This window comes from Amblyomma maculatum, chromosome 2, assembly GCF_055883805.1.
Source record: "Amblyomma maculatum isolate TAMU_Amacu chromosome 2, ASM5588380v1, whole genome shotgun sequence".
Classification (NCBI taxonomy): Eukaryota; Metazoa; Arthropoda; class Arachnida; order Ixodida; family Ixodidae; genus Amblyomma; species Amblyomma maculatum.
In genome coordinates this window covers 220741644-220764243 of record NC_139345.1, presented here as the reverse complement: position 1 = coordinate 220764243, position 22600 = coordinate 220741644, and the positions used below count along the sequence as shown (strand labels likewise).

The window sequence follows — 22600 nt, the reverse complement described above, 5'->3', positions numbered from 1 at the left end:
ACCCTCAACCATAGCGGCGGACGTGGAACGTCCTTTGTTACAACCAGCGTCACGTAAAACGTGATCAAGGTCGAGGGCGAAAGCTGTGCTAGAACCCTCTTACGCTACCTATGGCTTCAAGACTGCCAGAACCGAGACCCCCGTAAGCTACAAGCAGATCAATTAAGGGGAAATGAGGGTGCTCGTTATAATACATGAATCAAAGAAGCCAACAGTCGGCGAGGCCAAGGAAAGCGTTTGGGATGGTACTTTACGTCTTTTTTTAATGTTTACTTGGACAATTACAGAGATTAGTAATGTAATCTGTTTAGAGGAAAGATAATTAAACACAAAGTAGAAGAAAAACAACGTGCCGATGGTGGGAACCGAACCCACGACCTCCGAATAACGCGTCCGGTGCTCTTCCAACTTAGCTACATCGGACGCTGTCCCCCTGCTACTTTCTTGGGTATTTATGTTGTCTGTATACAAACCTTGAGAGTGTTCACCAGCGCCACCCTCAACCATAGCGGCGGACGTGGAACGTCCTTTGTTACAACCAGCGTCACGTAGAACGTGATCAAGGTCGAGGGCGAAAGCTGTGCTAGAACCCTCTTACGCTACCTATGGCTTCAAGACTGCCAGAACCGAGACCCCAAGCATGTCTCGTCACTAGCTTCCCCGTGATGCGCTTTTGCCACTCGCGGCAGCCGCTGATGCGCCGCGTCATCATCGTCGCGTGTCTGCTTTGGCGGGTAAGATGAACGACGAAGCAAGCCGGTGTGTTTTGCACGACGCGCAACGTTGTCACGGGGAAGCTAGTGACGAGACATGCTTGATAGCGAAGAAAGGACAGGCATGCGCAAAGCGCCCCTGGTGCGCCATTTCCGTGAGCCTCGACGCCGTGCTCTTTGACGGCAGATGGCGCAGGAATGCAGTTTCCCGTTTAGTTTCCCGCCGCTTAGCCACGCGCTGGAGATCCCGCAAACTTTTGCGGGTGACAGTACACAGGGGAACTGGTGCCGGTCGTGGGATCGGCAAACGTGCAAGTCGAGTACGGCAATCAAACTGAGATTATGCCGGTGCTGATAGTAGATGATGGTGGAAGAGTTGCCGTGTCTACTGGGTCGCAATTGGCTGAGTAAGCTTAAATTGAACTGGCAAGAAGTTAAAGCTTTGCAGCAAGATGATGCCGTACTTGAGATAAAGAAGAAATTCGAACCCGTGTTTTCGCCGCAAATGGGGCTGATAACGGGCTACAAGGCACAAGTCCTTTTGAAGCCGAACAGTAAACCAGTGTTTTGTGAGGCCCGTCCAGTGCCTTTTGCTTTGAGACAAGCTGTGTCCGAGGAACTTGACTTCTTGGAACGGACTGGCGTATTAAAACGGGTCACTAGAAGCGATTGGGCAACACCTTTCGTAGTAGTACCAAAGGATGGAGGAGTAAAAGTACGGCTCTGTGGTGACCACAAGGTCACAGTAAACCCCGTACTGTTGAGTGAACATTACCCTCTCCCCGTGCCAGAGGATTTGTTCGCAACGTTGGCAGGCTCAAGGGTATTCTGCGTGCTAGACCTAGCTGCCGCTTACCAGCAAGTGGAACTTGACGAATACTCGAAGGCTGTTTTAACTGTAAACACACACCAAGGTCTTTATCAATTTCAGCGACTGCCCTACGGCATCGCAAGTGCTCCTGCCATATTACAGTCGCTCATGGACTGTATTCTCAAAGATATTCCCCAAGTAGGATGTTACATTGATGATGTCATCATTGGTGGTTCGAGTATCACTGAATGTCGCCAAAAGCTAGAACAAGTGTTGAGACGATTACAGGATCACAATGTGACACTGCGCATGGAAAAATGCAAGTTCTTTTGCAGTGAAGTCCGCTACCTGGGTCACAAAATTTCAGCGGAAGGAATAAAGCCACTGCGGTCCAAAGTAAGGGCAATAACTGACGCACCTGAGCCCACAAATAGTACTGAGCTGAAATCATTCCTTGGAATGATAACCTTTTACTCAAAGTTCCTGCCAAACTTGGCAACAGTTGCTGCCCCGCTGTACGAGCTTCTGAAGAAAGGAAAACGTTGGGAATGGACAGACATGTGTGTTCAAGCATTTCAGAAAACAAAAAACTTGCTCACGGACAGTCCGGTACTATCTTACTACGATCCAAAGCAACCCTTGGTTATGAGCTGCGACGCGTCACAGTATGGGATTGGTTGGTTGGTTTGTGGTGTTTAACGTCCCAAAGCGACTCAGGCTATGAGAGACGCCGTAGTGGAGGACTCCGGAAATTTCGACCACCTGGGGTTCTTTAACGTGCACTGACATCGCACAGCACACGGGCGCCTTGCTTTTCGCCTCCATCGAAAAGCGGCCGCCGAGGCCGGGATTCGATCCCGCATCCTTGGGAACAGTAGTCGAGCGCCGTAACCACTGCGCCACCCCGGCGGGGCGTCACAGTATGGGCTCGGCGCAGTTATTTTTCACATACTTCCAAATGGCATGGAAAAACCTGTTGCTTTTGCATCCAGGACGTTATCACAAGCGGAAAGGGGCTATGCCCACATCGAGCGAGAAGCGCTAGCGATAATCTTTGGCCTCAAAAAGTTTCATCGCTATCTATATGGGCGAACATTCACGTTGTTCACTGATCATCAACCATTGCTAGGCATCTTGGGCTCGCAGAAGCCTGTTCCATCTTTGGCGGCGGCTCGAATGCAGAGATGGGCTTTGATCTTGGCTTCTTATCGTTACGACTTGAGATATCGGAAAGGATCTCAAATGCAAGTCGCAGATGCGCTCTCCAGACTGCCTGTTGCAGGGGGAACCAATGCAGATCAAACATACACACTAGCCGTTTTCCAAACTATGCCACTGACGGCCAAAGATATTGCCAAAGCGAGCAAGTATGACCGTACGCTCAGCAAGGTATACCGATATACACTGGAAGGATGGCCAGCACAAGTGCAAGATGACGAACTTGTGCCGTACTATAGCAAACGCTAGGAGTTATTTCTCGAAGCAGGTTACATCACGTGGGGGAACAGAGTTATTGTGCCCATAAAGTTGCAGGACTCTGTGTTAGGACTGTTGCACGAGGAACACCCTGGGGCGTCACGCATGAAGATGCTCGCACGCAGCCTGCTATGGTGGCCAGGGTTAGACTCTGACATCGAAAAAACTGTAAAACGCTGCAGCATTTGCCAAGCAATGCAAAATACTGTTCCCCGTGCTCCACTCGAGCCATGGCCGTTTCCCGCCCGCTGCTGGCAGCGAGTCCATGTAGATTTTTTTTAGTTTGAAAAAACGACATTTCTCCTGTGTGTCGACTCGTTTTCAAAGTGGCTCGAAGTGTTCCCTATGTCCTCCACTACCGCCGCAAAGACCATCGAGTGCTTGCGAAGTCTATTTGCTGCTTACGGATTCCCTGAACAACTGGTTTCTGATAATGGCCCACAGTTTTCATCGCAGGAATTCCAGGACTTCCTCGATACATGTGGCATCCGACGCACGTACAGCCCGCCATACCATCCGGAGTCCAACGGGGCAGCCGAAAGGGCAGTTCAAACGGTCAAGAAGAGTCTTCGCAAGCAGCTCCTCCACGACTGCAACGGAGTTAACAGCAGATCGCTGCGGGAGAGACTGGATCACTTCTTGCTGGCGTATCGGACAACACCTAACACGGTCACAGGCAAGTCTCCCGCAGAACTGTTCCTGAAGCGAACGCCGCGCACAAAGCTTTCATTACTAAAGCCGTCGTTTCGTGATGACATGGAGAAAAAGCAAGAAGTAGTAAAAAGGCAGCTTGATCAACGAAGATCGATTTTCCGTTCATTTAGGGAGGGCGACTTCGTATATGTGAAAACAGTCAGGAAAGAGAAGGTGTCATGGACGGAAGGGCGTATAGTACGGCAAATCAGCCCTGTGACCTACCTTGTAGAAACGCAGAACGTCGTCCGGCATGTTCATATTGATCATTTGCGTTCGCGAAGTTGTTTCCGACATGCAGGGTCGGAGACCGAGGCGATTGGTCCTAGATACCCAGCACGGATGAAGATGGCTTCACCGCACGCCAGCAGGTGCATCCTGAGGTGGGCACGCCTGCACCTCCCCTTCTCGAAGATGCTACAAATCGGAACCCACCACCACTGAAAGAGCAGGAAGCGCTACCTCCAGCTGCCGACATCGGGGATCCTCGGACGCAAGCCGAAACTCATTCAGACTCTCAAACACCTCTGCGCAGAAGTCAGCGCACCCGAAAACCACCTGACCGGTACACTTCTCATGATTTCCGTCATTGAAACAAAGGATTAAAGACAATGATCTTGGGGGGAAGGAAGAATGTGATAGCGCGTGTGCATGACGCGCCACTTGCTAACTGATAGCAGCAGCGGATAAGTAACCGCGCTGGCTATATAAGCGCGTCAAAGAACGAATAAACGTCATTCCTTATCCTGCACCTGGTCTGGGCTGTTTCTTCGAATACGGCCAGCTCGGCTGCCGCCGCTACTACAGTTACCCTAAGCGACCATCGGTTATCCTCTCTTCGAGCTACATGTCCCGCCCATGCCCATTACTTCTTAATTTCCACTAGATTGTCGGTAACTTGAATTATTTCTCTGACCCACTCTGCACGCTTCCTATCTCTAAATTTTACCCCTACCATTTTTCGTTCCATAACCCTCTGGGTTGTCCTCAACTTAAGTAGAACACCTTTGGTTAGCCTCCACGTTTCAGCCCCATAGGTTAGTACAGGTAAGATGCAACTGTTGTATACTTTCCTCTTGAAGAATACCGGTAAGCTGCTCCTCATAATCTGCGAGTGCTTGCCAAATGCGCTCCATCCCAATCCTATTCTTCTTGTTATTTCCTTTTCATGGTCCGGATCTGCGGTTACTACCTGTCCTAAGTAGACATATTCGCCTACTACTTCCAGTACTTCGCTACCTAATGTAAACTGCTGCTCCTTCCCGAGGCTGTTGAACATTACCTTAGTCGTCTGCATATTGATTTTCAAGCCTACCTTTCTACTTTTCCTGTCTAGGTCATCAATCATTATTTGCAGTTTTGTGTTTAGCGAATACAAAAGGCTAGATTCTTCATCACTTCTGATGCTGCAACGTGGTATCCTTCTATTACAGACTCATTGGAACATTAACACCTCAATATTTTTGCACAAAAGTCTTACAGGTATAGATTCAGGTAATTGCATAAAGTGATCGAGAGCACCCAAAACCGCCAGGAAACTACACGCGAAAAACCAGCACGAAAAATCACAATAATTCTTTAGCCCCAATTATTGCCCGCACGGAAGCATTCAAACGGTTTTTTTCCTATAACCATTGCAGATTGGAATACCTTGCTGGTAAAAATAACTGAATTAAAATGGGTTTATTGGGGGTTATTCGGAGGACTGGAGAGGGTGACCGGTGACGCAAGACGATCGTAGAGCGAAGCATAATCTCGTCCTAACAAGACAGACCGAGCTTCCAGTGCGCGCTCCAGCTGGTCGGCTATGAACCCAGCAGTATATTCACCGTCGTTTGTGTCGGCGCTGTATCATCTTCTCCCTTACAATTGCCCAGGCGGAAAGAGGGAGTCATCCTGGCGACTTAAGGCGAGGAGACGACAGGGGGATCGCAGTGTGGCCTAAGTCGACTGACGTAACCAACTTCTCGCCCGTTGCAACGGTGGTCCGAAGAAGGCATTGCCGGCTCCACGACGTAGTAAACTGAAGATGTACGCTCTAATACACGATAAGGGCCATTATACTTTGCTGAGAATTTCGAATCAACCGGAACACAGAACTAAAAAAGGATGTTGGTTGGAAAGTCAGAAGCAGGCTTGCCGTGATCGCTCTCATGTCGGCGAAGATCTTGAATGCCCGACAAGAAAGCGAGCCATCTGGTGGCACTGCATAGGATTACGGGCAACAGCTTAAAAAGACGTGTACTCTGAACTGTCGGGGTGGTAAGGAAGTATGGTGTCCAGTAGGAAGAAAGGCTCACGATCGTATAGCAGAAAGAATGGGAAAAATTCAGTCATTGCCCGAGACGCTGTGTTATAGGCATAAGGGACGCACGGAAGCGCCTGATCCCAATTAGAAGTGTCAGAAGAAAAGTACATGGCGAGCACGTCACCATGAGTTCGGTTGAACCTTTCTGGGAGGCCATTGGTTTGAGGATGGTAAGCTGTAATGAATTGATGTATTGTTTGGCAAGCTTCCAACAGCTTGTGGGCCACTTGTGATAGAAAGACGCGGCCGCGGTCACTGATAAGTTCACGAGGACTTCGTGGCGTAGAATGAAGTGACGCAGCATGAAGGAGGCGACGTCACGAGCACTAGCCGTAGGCAGGGCTACAGTCTGCGCGTAGCGAGTGAGGTGACCCACGGCGACTATTACCCAGCGATTGCCTGATGTCGAAGATGTAAGGGGGTCATAGAGGTCGATGCCGACACGATCGAAGGGTCGCGCTGGACAAGGCAATGGCTGTAATGGGCCGGCGGAGGGGCGCGTAGACTTCTGCTGCTGACAAGCAGTACAGGAGCGAATATAGCGGCGGAAAAAGTTGAACATCCCCTGCCAGTAGTACCGCTGGCGGAGACGCTCGTAGGTCTGCAACAAGCCAGCCTGTGCGCTTTGGTGGTCGACATGATAATGGGCACACGTTTCAGTGCGAAGATGGCGAGGAATGACCAAGAGCCATTTACGACCATCAGGGCGATAGCTGTTCCGATACTGCAGACCACCCCGGATCATAAAATGGGAAGCTTGAGACGAAGGGCTCGTGGGAATGAAGACGTTGAGGACGCGGTGAGGGCGTCTAAGAGCGAAGATATCCAGGGAACCTGGCGTTGTTCAAAAGGTAGGCTGTCGGAAGTAAGGATGTAACGGAGGTTTCGGATATCGAGTCCGAGGGTGCAGGAGAAGGCAGCGGCGAGCACGACAAGGCGTCAGCGTCGGAGTGTTTGCGTCCCGATCGATATATTGTCACGGGTTATATCGCTACCCGGACGGCAGTCCAGAAGGACAGGGTCAAAGGACGGGGTTGAAGCACAGGAGGCAGACAGCAGGCGCTTCACCAGGCAAAAGCAGCGGCGTCCCAGAACCACGCGCACTCCGCAGAACTTCGTCTTCTTCTCCCTGCAGAACTGACACGGTTAGCGCGGGTTACAATATCACCTCAAAGTCAGTCTTGAAATGCGAAGAGCCCAGCAGCCGAGGCGTCCAGAAGGGCCTTTTAAGGAAGCCAACCAGCAGAGGGCATGGTGGTGGGTGATGACGTTGAACCGGCAGCCATATAAGTAGGGGCAAAACTTTCTTAAGGCCCACACGATTGCAAGACACTCCTTTTCCGTGACGGTGTAGTTAATTTCAGCTTTCGTTAGCCCTCGACTAGCGTAAGCAACTACATATTCGGAAAAGCGGGGTTTGTGTTGAGCGATGGCAGCACCAAGGCCGATGTCGCTGGCGTCAGTGTGCACCTCTGCAGGAGCGGATGGGTCGTAATGGCGGAGAATGGGCGGCGAAATGAGTAGATGTCGGAGCGTAGTGAAAGCATCGTCGCAGATAAGAGTCCAGGTAGGCAAGTCGGCGGGACCATTCAACAATTTTGTAAGCGGTGCAATGATGGTAGCAAAATTGCGGACAAAACGGCGAAAATATGAGCACAGGCCGACGAAGCTGCGCAGCTCTTTAACAGAAGTCGGTTTCGGGAATTTAGTTACCGCACGTAGTTTGTCCGGATTGGGCAGGACGCCATCTTTAGACACGACATGACCCGGTATTATCAGCATGCGGGCGCCAAAACGACATTTCTTCAGATTAAGTTGGAGACCGGTACCAGTTAGACAGCTCAAGATTTGGTGCAAGCGCACGAGGTGCGTCGGAAAATCGGGAGAGAAAACTGCGATATCATCCAAATAACAAAGGCAAATTTTCCACTTGAGGCCGCGTAAGATGTTGTCCATCATTCCCTCAAACGTAGCAGGAGCGTTGCAAAGACCACGTGGCATCACGCTGAACTCATATAGTCCATCAGGGGTAACAAAGGCTGTATTGGGTCGGTCACTCAGCCATAGGGACTTGCCAATAGCGAGATCGCAGGTCCATGGACGAAAAGAACTCGGCTCCTTGTAAACAACCGATGGCGTCGTCAATACGGGGTAGTGGGTATACATCTCTACGGGTAATTTTGTTAAGACGGCGGTAGTCAACGCAAACCCGTATGGAGCCATCCTTCTTTTTCACAAGTACCACGGGAAATGACCACGGACTAGACGAAAGCTGAATTACACGACGTTGTAGCATGTCTTCGACATGCTCATCAATGATACGGCGCTCCGTGGGCGAAACACGGTAAAGGCGCTGGCGAAAAGGGGCATGACTGCCGGTTTCGATGTGGTGAACACCATTGGTCGCACGGCCCAAGGAAGTCGTCTGAACGTCAAACGAAGAACGGAACTCGTTGAGGAGAGCAAACAGGTGTTCGCGGTGAGTCGGTTCGAGATCACTGGCCACAGATAATTGAAAAAGGTCGCAACTCGGTGTATCGGAAGAAGCAGTAATCGGCGTTAGGGAGGCTACGTGGGCACTCTGTGGTACATACCCATCAATATCACAAGGCGAGATGAGGTCAGCAACTTCAATATGGCCAAGGCATTCGCCACGAAGTAGCGGGACCCCAGCGGTTGAGGCATTCGCAACAACGATTTCTGCGGCACCTCGGTTAATATCGATGATAGCAACGGTAAGTAGAAGGTGGCGGCGAGAAGTAAACATAGGAGGAGGCGCGAAAAGAACAGTAGCGTCTAAAGAAAAGGGCAGACACACAAGAACCATCACAGCACAGTTGGGCGAAATGACGGTGTCGTCGGCGACAACAAGTTTGGCGCAAGAAAAAGACGGCGCATCGTCAAGAATTGCATCACAGAGCGCAGAGAAGGCGACGTGGACGCGGGCGCAGTCAATAACAGCGTTGTGGCGGGAAAGGAAATCCCAGCGAAGAATTCAGTCATGCAAGCATGAGGCAAGCACTAAGAACTCGACGATGTATAAGACGTCCGGCACAGCGACACGCGCTGTACAAGCAGCAGACGAGCGAACGAAATCGGCTCTGGCGGTGCGAAGAGAGAGTCCAGAAGGCTGGGCGGTGACTTTATGAAGCGAGCGGCAAAAAACATTCGCTAATGACGGAGAGAGTGGCCCCTGTATCGATGAGTGCAAGTGCACGACCACCGTCAACAAAAACTTTGAGAATGTTCGGCGGAGACAGACGAGTACTTGTGGTAGGCGAAATGTGGGCAGTGCTTGCACCAGGAACTGCGGCTGCTAGTTTTTCAAGTCTTGTGTCATGCTGCAACGCCACATTGGCTACAAGGTCCGGCGGAGAGGGGACGGCGAGCGGTGCAATAGAATGCGCTGGCGGGCCGACGAGTTGTGCGGCTGCCTTGGAGATGTCACCGAAGGTGGGCGCAGAGTGTTGTACTGGTGTTCAGGGATAGTGCGTGCTGAGGTGGAACGCAGAGTACGACGGCACAGGCGGGCGATGCGGCCTGGAATACCGCAGGCATAGCAGATAGGCCGGTTGTAATTCGTGCGCCAAGAATTGTAGGGACCCGTCGTTGATCGGAACCGTGGAGCGACAGACGGTGGCGCCATAGTCGGCACCTACGCAAAGGACTGTGGCGGCGGAGGGCGGGCGGTAACTTCTGCCTACGTGGGTGTCATCTGTACTGGCACAGATAGAGGCGGCACAACCACTGGGGGGTGTGACTTAATGGTGCAGCAAGAGGTGTGGGCTGGCTAGCCAAACTGGGAAGTGCATCGGCAACCTCCTGCGTGATGGTTTATCGGGTCGTAGGGGTAAGCAGCTGGGCTGTAGAGGACGGGCGTGGGCCAGGCATAAGGCCAAGCTGTCGGGCGACCTCACCTCGACCGAAATCTTTGATGTCAGCCAAAATGTCGCTGCTCACAGCCAGGCCAGAGATGGACGCAGGAGGTGCGGGAAAGCGACGACTGCACAGGCGTTGCTTGATCAACTCGTCGAAAGTTTGACAAAGGTTGTATGCTGAAGCCACCGTGGTTGGGCTCTTTGCCTACAGCAGGTTAAATGCATCGACATCAATGCCCTTCATCATGTTCATTATCTTGGCAGTCTCATCCATAGACGAGTTGACACGATTGCATAAATCCACGACGTTTTCAATGTAGCTTGTGAAGGTTTCACCTTCATGCTGAGTTAGTACGCGCGCAAGGCTTCTTCAGCGCGTAGTATCCGCAGTGTGGGACGACCGAAAACGTCCGTGAACTTTGCCTTGAAGGTAGCCCAAGTTGGTATGTCGGCCTCATGATTTCGATGCCATAGGTTAGCAACGTCACTCAGGTAGAAGATGACGTTGTTGATCTTCATGCGATCATCCCAGTTATGACGACTCGCCCGCTCGTACGAGGCCAACCAATCTTCAACGTCCTGGTCACCCTGTCCGCTGAAACCTGCGGGGTCTTGCTGCTGAATGACACTGGAACATGAGATGGACTGCGAAAGGGCTTCCACTGGCTGTTGGCTTACCTCGTTTGTCGACATAGGTATCGTACGGCTGCGGAGCTCCACGGTGATCGTAAAACAGTCGTACCCCGGCACGTTCCACCTAATGAAGAGGGGTTTATTGGGGGTTGTTCGCAGGACTGGAGACGGCGACCGATGATGCAGGACAGTCGTAGAGCGAAGCACAATCTCGCCCGAACAAGACAGACCCAGCTTCCAGTGCGCACGCCAGCTGATCGGCCAGGAAGCCATCAGTCTTCATCGTCGTTTGTGTCGGCGCTGTATCATTTTCTTCCTTACAGAATCAAATAATTTTGCAAAGAAACTCGAAGACTATCTTATGTAATTTTGAAATTTGTATTCTGTATTTGTACCATTCACCATGGTCTTCTTCGAGATTTTTTATAAGTTTCTGCGTATTGTTTGTGTTTTTTGGAATGGGTATGATGTATCAAGCTGGCAGCTAGTTTTTGTACGTTCTACCACTCCTGCATGGGCCGAAATGGCTGGCAGCATTTGTAAATAAATAAAGAAATAAATAAACTGGTGGGGGTGACAGTACGAGCACAATTATCTATTGTAGTGCGGCGGGGTGGTCAGAAGGCAAGAGGACAATTATAGTGCACATTATCCTGAAGAGGGCAGGACCAGGCCGACAGCATAACGTAAAACACGGTCCGCGGGCCGATGGTCCGACGTGTGAATCGGCCAGAAACACGGCCAACATCAGGCAAGCGCGACAAGCGGAATCTTCCTTTTGAGTGAGACCGATCGGTGACTTGGATACGCAAGAATAATTTTGGCTTCAATAACTTTCAGAGTCAGTTTACAGCTGCTATTGAATATTTTCAGTGCAGTGTTGCTAGGCGGGCTACACAGAGAATCTTGACAGCTTATTTCTTCACTTACATTGCGACTTGCAGGTTTACATTTTCTGCAGTTTGCGTCTCGTCCTTCCTTGTCTCGTGTTGAAGGAGGGTTACTTGTTGGGCCGGTTGGTGCATGGTACGTGAAAAAAGCGGCAGAAAGTATGCGTTCAAAGAAGTTTCCAGTTTCGTCTTTGTGAATGCGTCCTTACCGCTTTTTTTTTCACGTACTTGTCTTGTGTCCATATCCGTTTCCCCCATGTTGTTCCCTGTCAATCTTCATCAAAATGCCAAAACTTCCACGCTCGTTAGGAAGGCTCCCGCAACAGAGGCGCGTTGCTGTTTTGTGTGTGTAATATCAGCAGAACTTGAAAAATATGCAGTTTCCCCCCTCCTGTGTAAAAATTCTTTGGCAGGTCCTTTTTTTTTTTTGCCACGCTTCGGTCGGCTCATGACAAAACTGCCCAAAAGATTCTTTTATTCATATGTGGCATCAAATAGTACATGAAATTATTTCAGCAATTTTGTAAGCACTGCAAGAACATCATTTCAGTATACTTGAATTGGAATATATATATACATATACGTTTTCACTACCTGCACGGAAAAAAAAAACTAGGAAAGTTTGTCCTCCTATTGCGTAGTAAAAAAAATCCGACGTTCGGTTTTCGGATTTAGTGGTAGGCAAAATGGGAAATTTTCACCTCAAAATTTACGATCATGTCTTTTGAAAAAAATATTGGAAGTGGTTTTCAGGAGCGTTACATCTACCGTTGAAAAGCACAATAAATGCAAATCATAACACAACACACCAACTTCGTGTCATTTCGTTTTCAGGAAAAAAATATCCCAAAACAAATTTCACCGGCATGTGGAAGAAAAGGGAGCATTACCCACCATCCATGGAACGTGCTGACGGCTAATTGTTTCACCGTTAACAATTCTTCCAAGTGGAACTCCAACGCCGCAACCTGGAATTCGGGGTGTGTCTATGTTAGGAAAATATGGCACACCTTACGACTCAAACTGCGGTTCAAAAATCAACTTCATAACATAACACGTTGCTGTACTACTTGGTGAAGCATGGTTTCATAACAAGATATTCAGCGCTAAACAAAAGTCACGGACATAGCAAGAAACAGATAAGACGGGGGCTGAACCCAGCTAATTTTATTCAACTCAGCGCCTGCCCTGTGTATTTCTCCCCGTGTCCGTGTCCTTTATGTAGCGCTGAATATTCTTAAGAAAACAGTGCGACCTCACATCAGGAAAAGTTTGTCGGGTGTAACGTCACAAAGAGCGGAGAAATTCGAACATTTAGACCACCTGGGGTTCCTTGTCGTGCACTGACATGGCACAGCACATGGAGCCTTGCTCCATGCCTCCACTTCAGGAAAAGATTTTGCATAGGATTTTAGAGCAAAGGCATACTGTGGTGTGTGTTCGCGTTTAGGCTATATATATCACACTAAACGCGAATCCACCCAAACCGGAGTAAATGGCTTGTCCTCTAACGTCCTCCCTAAACGAGGTTCGGTTTAGAATGCTGGATTGGAGTAAAATTTTACCCCAATAAAAACTGAGCACTTGCGGGTGGTCGTGGGAATTCATTTGGGGTAGTTTTTTACTCTGCAAAAACGGAGCACTAACGGCGTGCAGCGGGAGGTGATGTGGATTAGATTTTCCCTCCCAAATATGCGGAGCACTTACGGTTCGTATAGGGAGCAGGTGCTCACATCGAAAAATACGTTCATTTGCGGCTAATACGAGAAGTTTTTACCGCGGCCTTTACCAATTCTATTAGGTTCGATTCAATTTTGCAGTTACAGAGAGCACATTGCTGACCCGTGTAACGGTTCGTTTCTGTCGAGTAAAGGATACGTTGTGCATGACGGCTTCGTGTACGTGAACGAAGCCCCGATCTCGCCCCCCCCCACCCCCCCGACGTCCTCAGAGCGGTAAAGGCAGCGATCTGATGCGCTTGACCGTTGGCGTTCTCATCCTGTTCGTAAATTATAGGCAAAACTGCGCTATTTGGTAAGACTGTATGCGCAAAAGTACCTAGAAGGTGCGCTATAACAACTTGATATATTGTTACGTGCTTTGTACGCACGGAGGGTTTATGTACAGGAATCGGTCCAAACAGGACTGCGGCGAAGCGTACAAACGTTCCTCTGCCCTTGCTCTTCTTCCTTCCTCACTGATCTACCCGACCGCTCTTCTTCATCATCCGTCGGCGCTCTACGAAGGCGCGTGACATTTCCCTCCTCGCAGACGAAGCCCGTCGGGCGAGTTACAGAGAACCTCTGGAATGAAATCGCTTGAGGCGGGCTACATGCACCACCTGAGACTGCTGTGACCGTCGATCATTCGCCGTTATGCGTGCTATGACGTAATTCAGGTCATTGATCCGTTCTAACACAACAAATGGTCCGGTGTAGTGTGACAGCAGTTTTTGACAAAGACCTCACTTACGGAGAGGTGTCCACAACCACACATAGTCACCAGGAGCATAGGAAACTTGTTGGTGTCGGGCGTCGCAGCGGTTCTTAGAACGTTCTTGTGGAGATAAAATTCGAACTCTGGCCAGCTGGCGGGCTTCTTCAGCTCTGCAGAGTGTGGTAGCAAGAGAAGGTTCGTCATGAATGAAAAATGGCAGTATGGTGTCGAGGGCACAGCGAGGCGTGCGAGCATAGAGAAGGTAGAAGGGACTGTAGCCTGTTGTCTCATGTTGCGCTGTGTTATATGCATGCGTAGTGAACGGTAGAACGCCATCCCAGTCCTTATGGTCTGCAGCGACGTACATAGCCAACATGGTGGTAAGCGATTAGTTCGTTCTACCACACCGTTCGTTTGGGGATGATATGGCGTGGAGTGGCGAAAACTGCAGGCGCTGAGGCGAAGAAGTTCTTCGACAATGTCCGCTGTGAATTGGCGTCCACGGTCACTAATGATGACTGCAGGAGGGCCGTGCCAAAGAATGACGAGTCGAAGTAAGAAATTTGATACTTGAGACGCAGTAGCGGATGGTATCGCGGCTGTCTCACAGTAGCGGGTTAAATATTCAACGCACACAAGAATCCATCGGTTTCCTTTCCGTGGAAAAGGTCCAAGAAAGTCAATGCCAACTTGCTCAAACGGGGCTGTTGGAGGTGTGACTGGCTGCATTTTTCCATGTGGGCTTGAAGTCGACAGCTTAAAGCGCTGGCATTGCACACAGCTGGCTACATATCGCTTGATTGTTGAACGCATCTTCGGCCAATAAAATCGCTTGCTGTGTGCCGTGCAGTGTTCGGGCCACTCCCAGGTGACCAGACGTGGCGTCATCATGCCTCATTTCTAGAACTGTGATACGTAGCCTTTCCGGAACGACAAGAAGCATACGTGCTCCACCAGAGGCGAAATTTTTCTTGTAAAGCACTCCTTCGTGAATGCTAAATGTGTTCTTCATAGGATCGTTGGCGGAATTAAACAGTGAAGTTAATGTTTTGTCTTCGCGTTGCTCGGTTCAGAAAACTCGGAGATCGGGGAAGGTTTGGGAAATTGGAGCCAAATATTCATCGAAATTGTCTGAGTGAATATCAGTCGTTTGAAGCGGCAAACGCGAAAGACAGTCAGCATCTGAGTGTTTATGGCCGCTTTTATGCACCACAGTAAAATTAAACACTTTTAGGCGTAAAGCCCATTGAGCGAGCCGCCCACAAGGGTCACGAAGACTCACGAGCCAGCAAAGGGAATGGTCGGTCACAATCGTGAAAGCATTCCCGTACAGATGTTAACGAAAGCGCTATACAGCGAAAACAATGGCTAGACATTCTTGCTCCGTAACCGTGTAATTTTTTTCACATTTACTCAACGAGCGGCTCGCATACGCTACCACGTGCTGATCGCGTCCATGGCGTTGTATTAGTACAGCACCGATACCGATACCACTTGCGTCAGTGTGTACTTCAATTGGAGCTGATGGGCAGAAGTGGCGGAGGATTGGGCCCGAGGTCAAAAGAAACTTCAGATGACGGAAAGCTGAGTCACATTCGCTGGTCCAATTGAATGGTGTATCTTTATGCAGTAGACTCGTAAGTGGGTAAGCGATGTCTGCAAACCTTGGTATAAAGCGTCGAAAGTACGAGCATAGCCCCAAAAAGCTCTGCAGCTCTTTTAATGATTTGGGCACGGTAAAACTTTTGACGGCTTCAATTTTCTTGGGATCTGGTCGAACACCTCCTTTGTCAACTAAGTAACCGAGGACAATTGTTTCAAGATCGCCAAAATGACATTCCTTTGCATTCAGTACAAGACCAGCTCGTTCCATGCAATTAAGTACGATATCCAGACGGCTGTTGTGCTCACTAAATGTTTTTGCCAAAAATTACTACGTCGGCCAAATAACATAAACAAATTTGCCAATTTATTCCACGTAGAATTGTATTCATGAACCGCTCGAATGTGGCAGGTGCATTACATAATCCAAAAGGCATAACGTTAAATTCGTAAAGTCCGTATGGTGTTACGAATGCCGTTTTTTCTTTATCTGCAATGTGCATGGGGATTTGCCAGTAACCGGACCTCAAGTCAATAGAAGAAAAGTATGAAGCTGAGTGCAGACAGCCAATTGCGTCATCTATAGGTGGAAGCGAGTAGACATCTTTCTTCGTGACTGAATTTAAACGGCGGTAGTCAACACAAAACCTCCATGTCCCATCTTTCTTTTTAGCAAAGATAACTGGAGCTGCCCAAGGACTACAGGACTCTCGAAAAATGCCGCGCTTTAGCATGTCTTGAACTTGCTCATCTATTACCTTACGTTCAGTTGCTGAGACTCGATAGGGCTTCTGACGTATTGGAGGGGCGGACCCAGTGTTGATCGTGTGATGAATACGACTGGTAGGCAGTGGCATTGAGTCATCCTTGGCAAAGTCGAACACTGTCACGTGTTTCAGTAGTAGTTCCACTAGAATAGACGCTCAGTCTCAGAAAAAAACTTACTAATCATAGCCGTAACTTTGGTCTCCATGCCTGGCCGCACCTGCTGCTCAGTGACAGAGCTGTTTACGGAACCGGAGAACGGAACCGGATATGCCTTCCTCGAAACGTGCGAGTTTTAGGCCCCGAGGCAACACAGTTGGCTCTTCGGAGTGGTTCACTCTCCATAGCTCAGTGCGGCCTCTAGTCACGGGAATGACGCAGCGAGGCACAAGGATACTCTTCTCAGAGCAGGTGAATCTCGTAGGTTCTACTATAGCCTCAAAAGATTCGCACTGGTTCCGAATAGAGAAAACCCGCACGAATGCTGCAGATAACGCTGGCACAATTGTGTCTTCTTCCACAGCAAATGCTCCAAATTCAGGTGTCGAGTCATCCACAAGAACTGAAAGTAGTGAAGGATTCAAAGCAATCTCTCCAGTACCACAGACTAAAGTTGCACCACACTCTTGCAGAAAATCAATCCCAAGAATCACATCATGCGTAGACCGAGGCACTACTGCAAATTCTACTCTAAACTTGAGGCCGCCAATAACAACATCCGAAGCACACGCACCAGGAGGAACTAAAGGTTCACCACCGACACCACGGAATAACACTGCATAGTCACCACTGAACATTACTTTTCTACCTACCTGTTATCTTATCGCAAAAGCTTTTTCTACTTTGTTCACCTTTTCTTTTCATCTCTGTCAACATTTTCACGCCACTGTTGTTTTTCCATACACCTACACATTGTTTCGTAGCCTTACCAAATCCTTTTTTTTTTTTTATTCAGTGTGATTGTGGTTTTTGATGTGGTGCCTTTTTGGGACTTGACGTTTGAGTGCTCGACCTTTTATTTGCCATTCTGTAATATGTTTACTCATAGTGTAAAAGAAAATTCCGATAAATTTAACCTTCTTACCGTTTATCACTTCTTGTGTGAAAGATAGCAGTGGTCGCGCGCCTCGATCAGTTCCCTCATGTATATAACATGTGTTTTCGTTCACCAATAAACAGTTGGAAGTCTGCGCCCTTGTTGTCGTAGTTGTGTTCCTCCGTCTATTGTCCCGTTTTTTCGCGCAGTTTACATTTTAATCTGAAAACAAGACAATGTGTGCCCTTTTATTACAAAAGCGTAGATTTTTGGGCTTGTTGGTGCATGGACATAGCGATATTGTTGAGCAAAACAGACAAGACACAAGAGAAGATCGAACAACATGAGCGCTAACTTCGAACAAAATTTTTTCCCACACATGCAGCACATTTATACGCCAAAGACGAGATAGCACATGTGTTAACTGTATCATCGCCGGAGAAAAGACAGACAGATCACATAAACAAATCGACGGAGTGCTAACACATGTCTCTCCGGAAGCATTTATTCTCTCCGGTTCAATTATTACAAGTTTGGTCATATTAAAACTTCTTGCTAGCACAGCAGTCGGTTCAAAGAATGTGATCCACAAGTGAACTTCTCTTCCTGTTCTTGACGTTACGTGCGTGCTCCAATAATTGCTCATTTAGGCATCGTTCTGTTTGTTCGATGTATTGGCCACCGCATGATAAAGGCATATGATACACTACTCCTTAAATGCCACATACAAAAGCCTTCTGATGAAGAGTCGTGCAAGCACGTGCTCTGTTACTGTGAGGTCACCGCCGCTTGCGGCGGGGGCTAGCCTACCACCGAATTTTGATCTGTTGTAGGCCGTCATTGCACCGGCCACCGCTTCAGTGGTGGACGACGGCTGTTGCTGCGGGGCGCATCTTTCTTTCCCTCTTCCTTTTCTTTCTTCTCTATTTTCTCTTCTGTCTGCACGAGGCAGCGGAGGTGGCTCAGCTACAGAGCCAGGAGCAGGCCCGTGCATTTTCTTTTCCTTCTTCCTACAGCCACAACAGCAACAGGTCCGTTACTCTTTGTTTTGCCAATCTTGCACAAAGAAGTGAGTTTTTTCGGAGCCGAAAATACGATGTTTGTGTTGGCCCTTTGTCCAATTCTCTTTAGATTATGAGAAATTTTGTGCATATACGGCATTGTTTATGTGATAAGGAACTGTTATGTGATTTCTTTATGGGATTAGGAACTGTATTTTCTCCGGCGATGATACTGTTAGCACATGTGATATTTTGTCTTTGGCGTATAAGTGTGCTGCATCTGTGGAAAAAAAAATTGTTGGAAATTAGCGCTCGTGTGTCTTCTCTGTTTTGCGCTAAAATATCGCTATGTCCCTTTTATTACACTCAGGATTACTGCTAGATGCACTTTTCCTCCTCCCCTAGGCCTCATATAGCAGCTCTCGCTTAGCCTGCCTTGTAGTGTTTACATGACACGGCAGTAGATTAGCCGTCGGATAGCTGAAAGCGCGAGTAATGTGTTCCCTTTTATTACTCCCAGGATTACTACTAGATGCGCTATACATCATCATCATCATCATAATCAGCCTGACTATACCCACCGCAGGGCGAAGACCTCTTCCATATTTCTCCACTTAACCCAGTTCTGTGCTAGCTGCATCCACTTGACCCCCGCGAACTTCTTAACCTCATCCGCCCACCTAACTTTCTGCAGCCCCCTGCTACTCTTTCCTTCTCTTGGAATCTAGTTTGTTACCCTAAGCGACCATCGGTAATCCTCTCTTCGCACTACATGTCCTGCCCATGCCCATTTCTTCTTCTTAATTTCCACTAGAATGTCGGTAACATGAGTTATTTCTCTGACCCACTCAGCACGCTTTCTATCTCTTAATGTTACCCCTACCATTTTTCGTTCCATAGCCCTCTGGGTTGTCCTCAACTTAAGTAGAACCTTCTTGGTTAGCCTCCACGTTTCAGCCCCATAGGTGAGTACAGGTAAGATGCAACTGTTGTATACTTTCCTCTTGAGCGATTGCTTAGCAAGGCAATGTCATCAGCAAATCGCAGATTACTGAGGTATTCTCCATCTACCCTTATCCCTAACTGATCCCATTCCAAGTCTCTGAATATTTCCTCTAAGCAAATAGTGAATATTGCTGGGGAAATTGTGTCTCCTTGCCTAACACCTTTCTTTATGGAAATTTTGTTACTTTCTTTATGCAGAACTATGGTTGCTGTGCAGCCACTATATATATATATATATATATATATATATATATATATATATATATATATATATATATATATATATATATATATATATATATATATATATATATATATATATATATATATATATCTTTGAGCACTTTCACGTACGGCTCGTCTACCCCCTGATTTCGCAATGCCTGCATCACCGCCGATGTTTCAACTGAGTCAAATGCTTTTTCTTGATTAATGAATGCTATGTATGAAGGCTGGCTATATTCCGAGCATTTTTCTATCACCTGATTGATGGTATGGATATGATCGATAGTAGAGTACCGTTTCCGAAAACCTGTTTGATCCTTTGTTTGTTTGTAGTCTAAGGTTGTCCTGATTCTATTAGCGATTACCTTAGTAAATACCTTATACGTAACAGACAGTAAGCTGATTGGTCTGTAATTTTTGAGGTCCTTAGAGTCCCCTATCTTGTGAATGAGGATAATGTTTGCATTCTTCCATGGTTCCGGTACCGTCGATGACACCAGGCACTGCGTATACAGGGTGGCCAGTTTTTCTAGCACGATATCCCCCCCCCCCCGTCCTTCAGCAAATTTGTAGTTATCTGATCCTCTCCAGCTGATTTCCTCCTTTTTATTGTTTCTATACATTCTATACATTCTCCCATACATCTCATATATCAGCTGCAGCCGGTGTTCCATAGCCTGCCTTGTAGTTTTCAGATATCACGGTAGTAGAGTAGTCGTTTCATAGCTGAAAACAAGACAATGTGTACCCTTTCATTACTCTCAGGATTAATGCTTGGTGTACTGTACCTCCTCCCCTACGCCCTATATAGAAGCTGTTGCTTAGCCTGCCTTGTGATTACATAATACGGCAGTAGATTAGTCGTTGGATAGCTGAAAATGCGAGTAATGTGTTCCCTTTAATTACTCCCAGGATTAGTGCTATTACACTATACCTCCTGCCCTACGCCCCATATAGTAGGTGTCGCTTCGACTGCCCTGTAGGCTTTAGATAGCACGGCTGTTGATTAGACATTCGATTGCTGAAAGCACGACACCATGTTTCCTTTTATTACTCCCAGGATTACTAGATGCACTGTACCTCCTTCCCTATGCCCCATATATTAGCTGTCGCTTAGCCTGTCTTGTAGTCTTTGCATGGCACGGCAGTAAACTAGTCGTTGGATAGCGGAAAACACCGCAGTGCGTTTCCTTTTAATGTTCCCCGGAATACTGCTAGATAGCCTAAGGCGCTTAGCCTGCCTTATAGTGTTCACATAGCGCCGCAGTAGATTAGCCGTTGCGTAGCTAAAAACAAGACAATGTGTTCGCTTTTATTACTCTCAGGATTGCTGCTAGATGGACTGTACCTCCTCTCCTACGCCCCAAATAGTAGCTGTCGCTTAGCCTGCCTAGTAGTGTTTACATGGCATGACAGTAGATTAGGCGTTGGATGGCTGGAAGCGCGGGTAATGTGTTCCCTTTTATTACTCCCAGGATTACTAGATGCACTGTACCTCCTTCCGTACGCCCCATATAGCAGCTGTCGCATAGCCTTCCTCGTAGTTTTTACAGGCAAGGTAGTAGATTAGTCGTTGGACAGCTGAAAACACGACAATTTGTTCTCATTTTACTCTCCGCATTACTACTAGATCTACTAGAGTGCACCTAGTAATCTACTCCCTCCTCTCCTGCGCCCTATATAGCAGCTGTGGCTTTGCCTGCCTTGTTGAATTTACATAGTATGGTAGTAGATTAGGAGTTGGATAGCGGAAAACACCACAGTGCGTTCCCTTTTATTACTCCCCATATTACTGCTAGATGCACTACACCTCCTCCCATACGCCCCATATATCAGCTGTAGCCTGTATCGCTTAGCCTGTCTTGTAGTGTTCACATAGCTCCGCAGTAGATTAGTCGTTGAATAGCTGAAAACGCGACAATGTGTTGCCTTGTATTACTCCCCGAATTATTGCTAGACGCCCTATACCTCCTCTACGCACCTTATAGTAGCTGTCGGTTAGCCCGCCTTCTATTCCTATCTTTGTATGGCTGCTGTAGATCAGTCGTTAGATAGCTAAAAATACGACAATGTTTACCTTTTATTACTCCCATGACTACTGCTAGATGCACATTACCCCCTCTATGCCATAATAATAGCTGTTTGTACTACAACGTAAACTTGTATTGTATAATGGTTTTATTAAACAATGCGCGTCCTCGGTAGTATTTTAACCAAAATATTTGTAACCTAGACTTTTTGTACCACTTCGAGCTTACCAGCGCGGGGTGAAACACAAAGAATTTGAAAAGGGTCTGCATCTTCATTTATTTTCCAACAAACAATGAAAGAAAATCAATTACATAGCATTCATTTTTGATCACACAAAGCAAAGGAATTGAGAAAATGAGATCATACATTTTGAATGAATTCCTATTTTGAATATTATTAATGCTGATAACATTCGCTGTTCTGCCTCTATAAAATCTCATTGGTTTATTTCTTTTGCGATATGATGTATCGAATTCTCAGATAGCACTCTGCAATATGCTTTTAGAGTTTGTAGATGAGGTTTTTCATAGAGTCGTAATCTAAAAAATGTATTTCAGGCTGTGAAAAGCAGGCTCTCTTAAACATCGACGTAGGATAACAAGTCATAATTCAGAAATGGTACCGTGCGCAGCCATTTACAATTGATATGTGTAGCATCTTAGCATTGTAGTTTCTTCCGAAAATAGTCGAAAGTTCTTCATGGCATCTCACAGATGTGATCCTCTGGAGGAGCTGCAAGTACACACAACGGCTCCTTGCTTGGGTGAGTGTTGATACCCTACTGGGCTGAAGGGCAGCGAATCTCCCTTCGCAAGATATGCTTGTAGCAACGTTTAATGCGGCAGGTCCTGAAATGTGGGCCACGTTTGACTGAACAAAGCCAGACAAACTCTTTGGTACATACACATGGTATGTGTGATCATGGTGATTGTCAACTGGAGCCAGTATAGTACACCATGTCTGCTGCTTAACAACACTCGATTCCGCCACGTTCACCCAACTTAACTTCAATTTAGTGCTGCTACAATATCAGCAGAACAATTTCCTATGAACCCCTTTATGGTGAGGAGGCTTTTTAAGCTTCATCGAACAGGCAT

General features: G+C 47.7%; 1 protein-coding gene across 1 annotated transcript in view; it reads right to left on the bottom strand.

Annotated features, from left to right (window-relative positions):
- The window catches only part of LOC146201327 (venom peptide isomerase heavy chain-like), a 510925-nt gene that overhangs the window by 338667 nt on the left and 149658 nt on the right, over positions 1-22600 (bottom strand). Inside the window, exon 2 of the mRNA XM_084592522.1 lies at positions 12297-12370. Within this exon, the coding sequence (XP_084448648.1) occupies positions 12297-12370 (74 nt within the window). The remainder of the gene's footprint in view (positions 1-12296; positions 12371-22600) is intronic.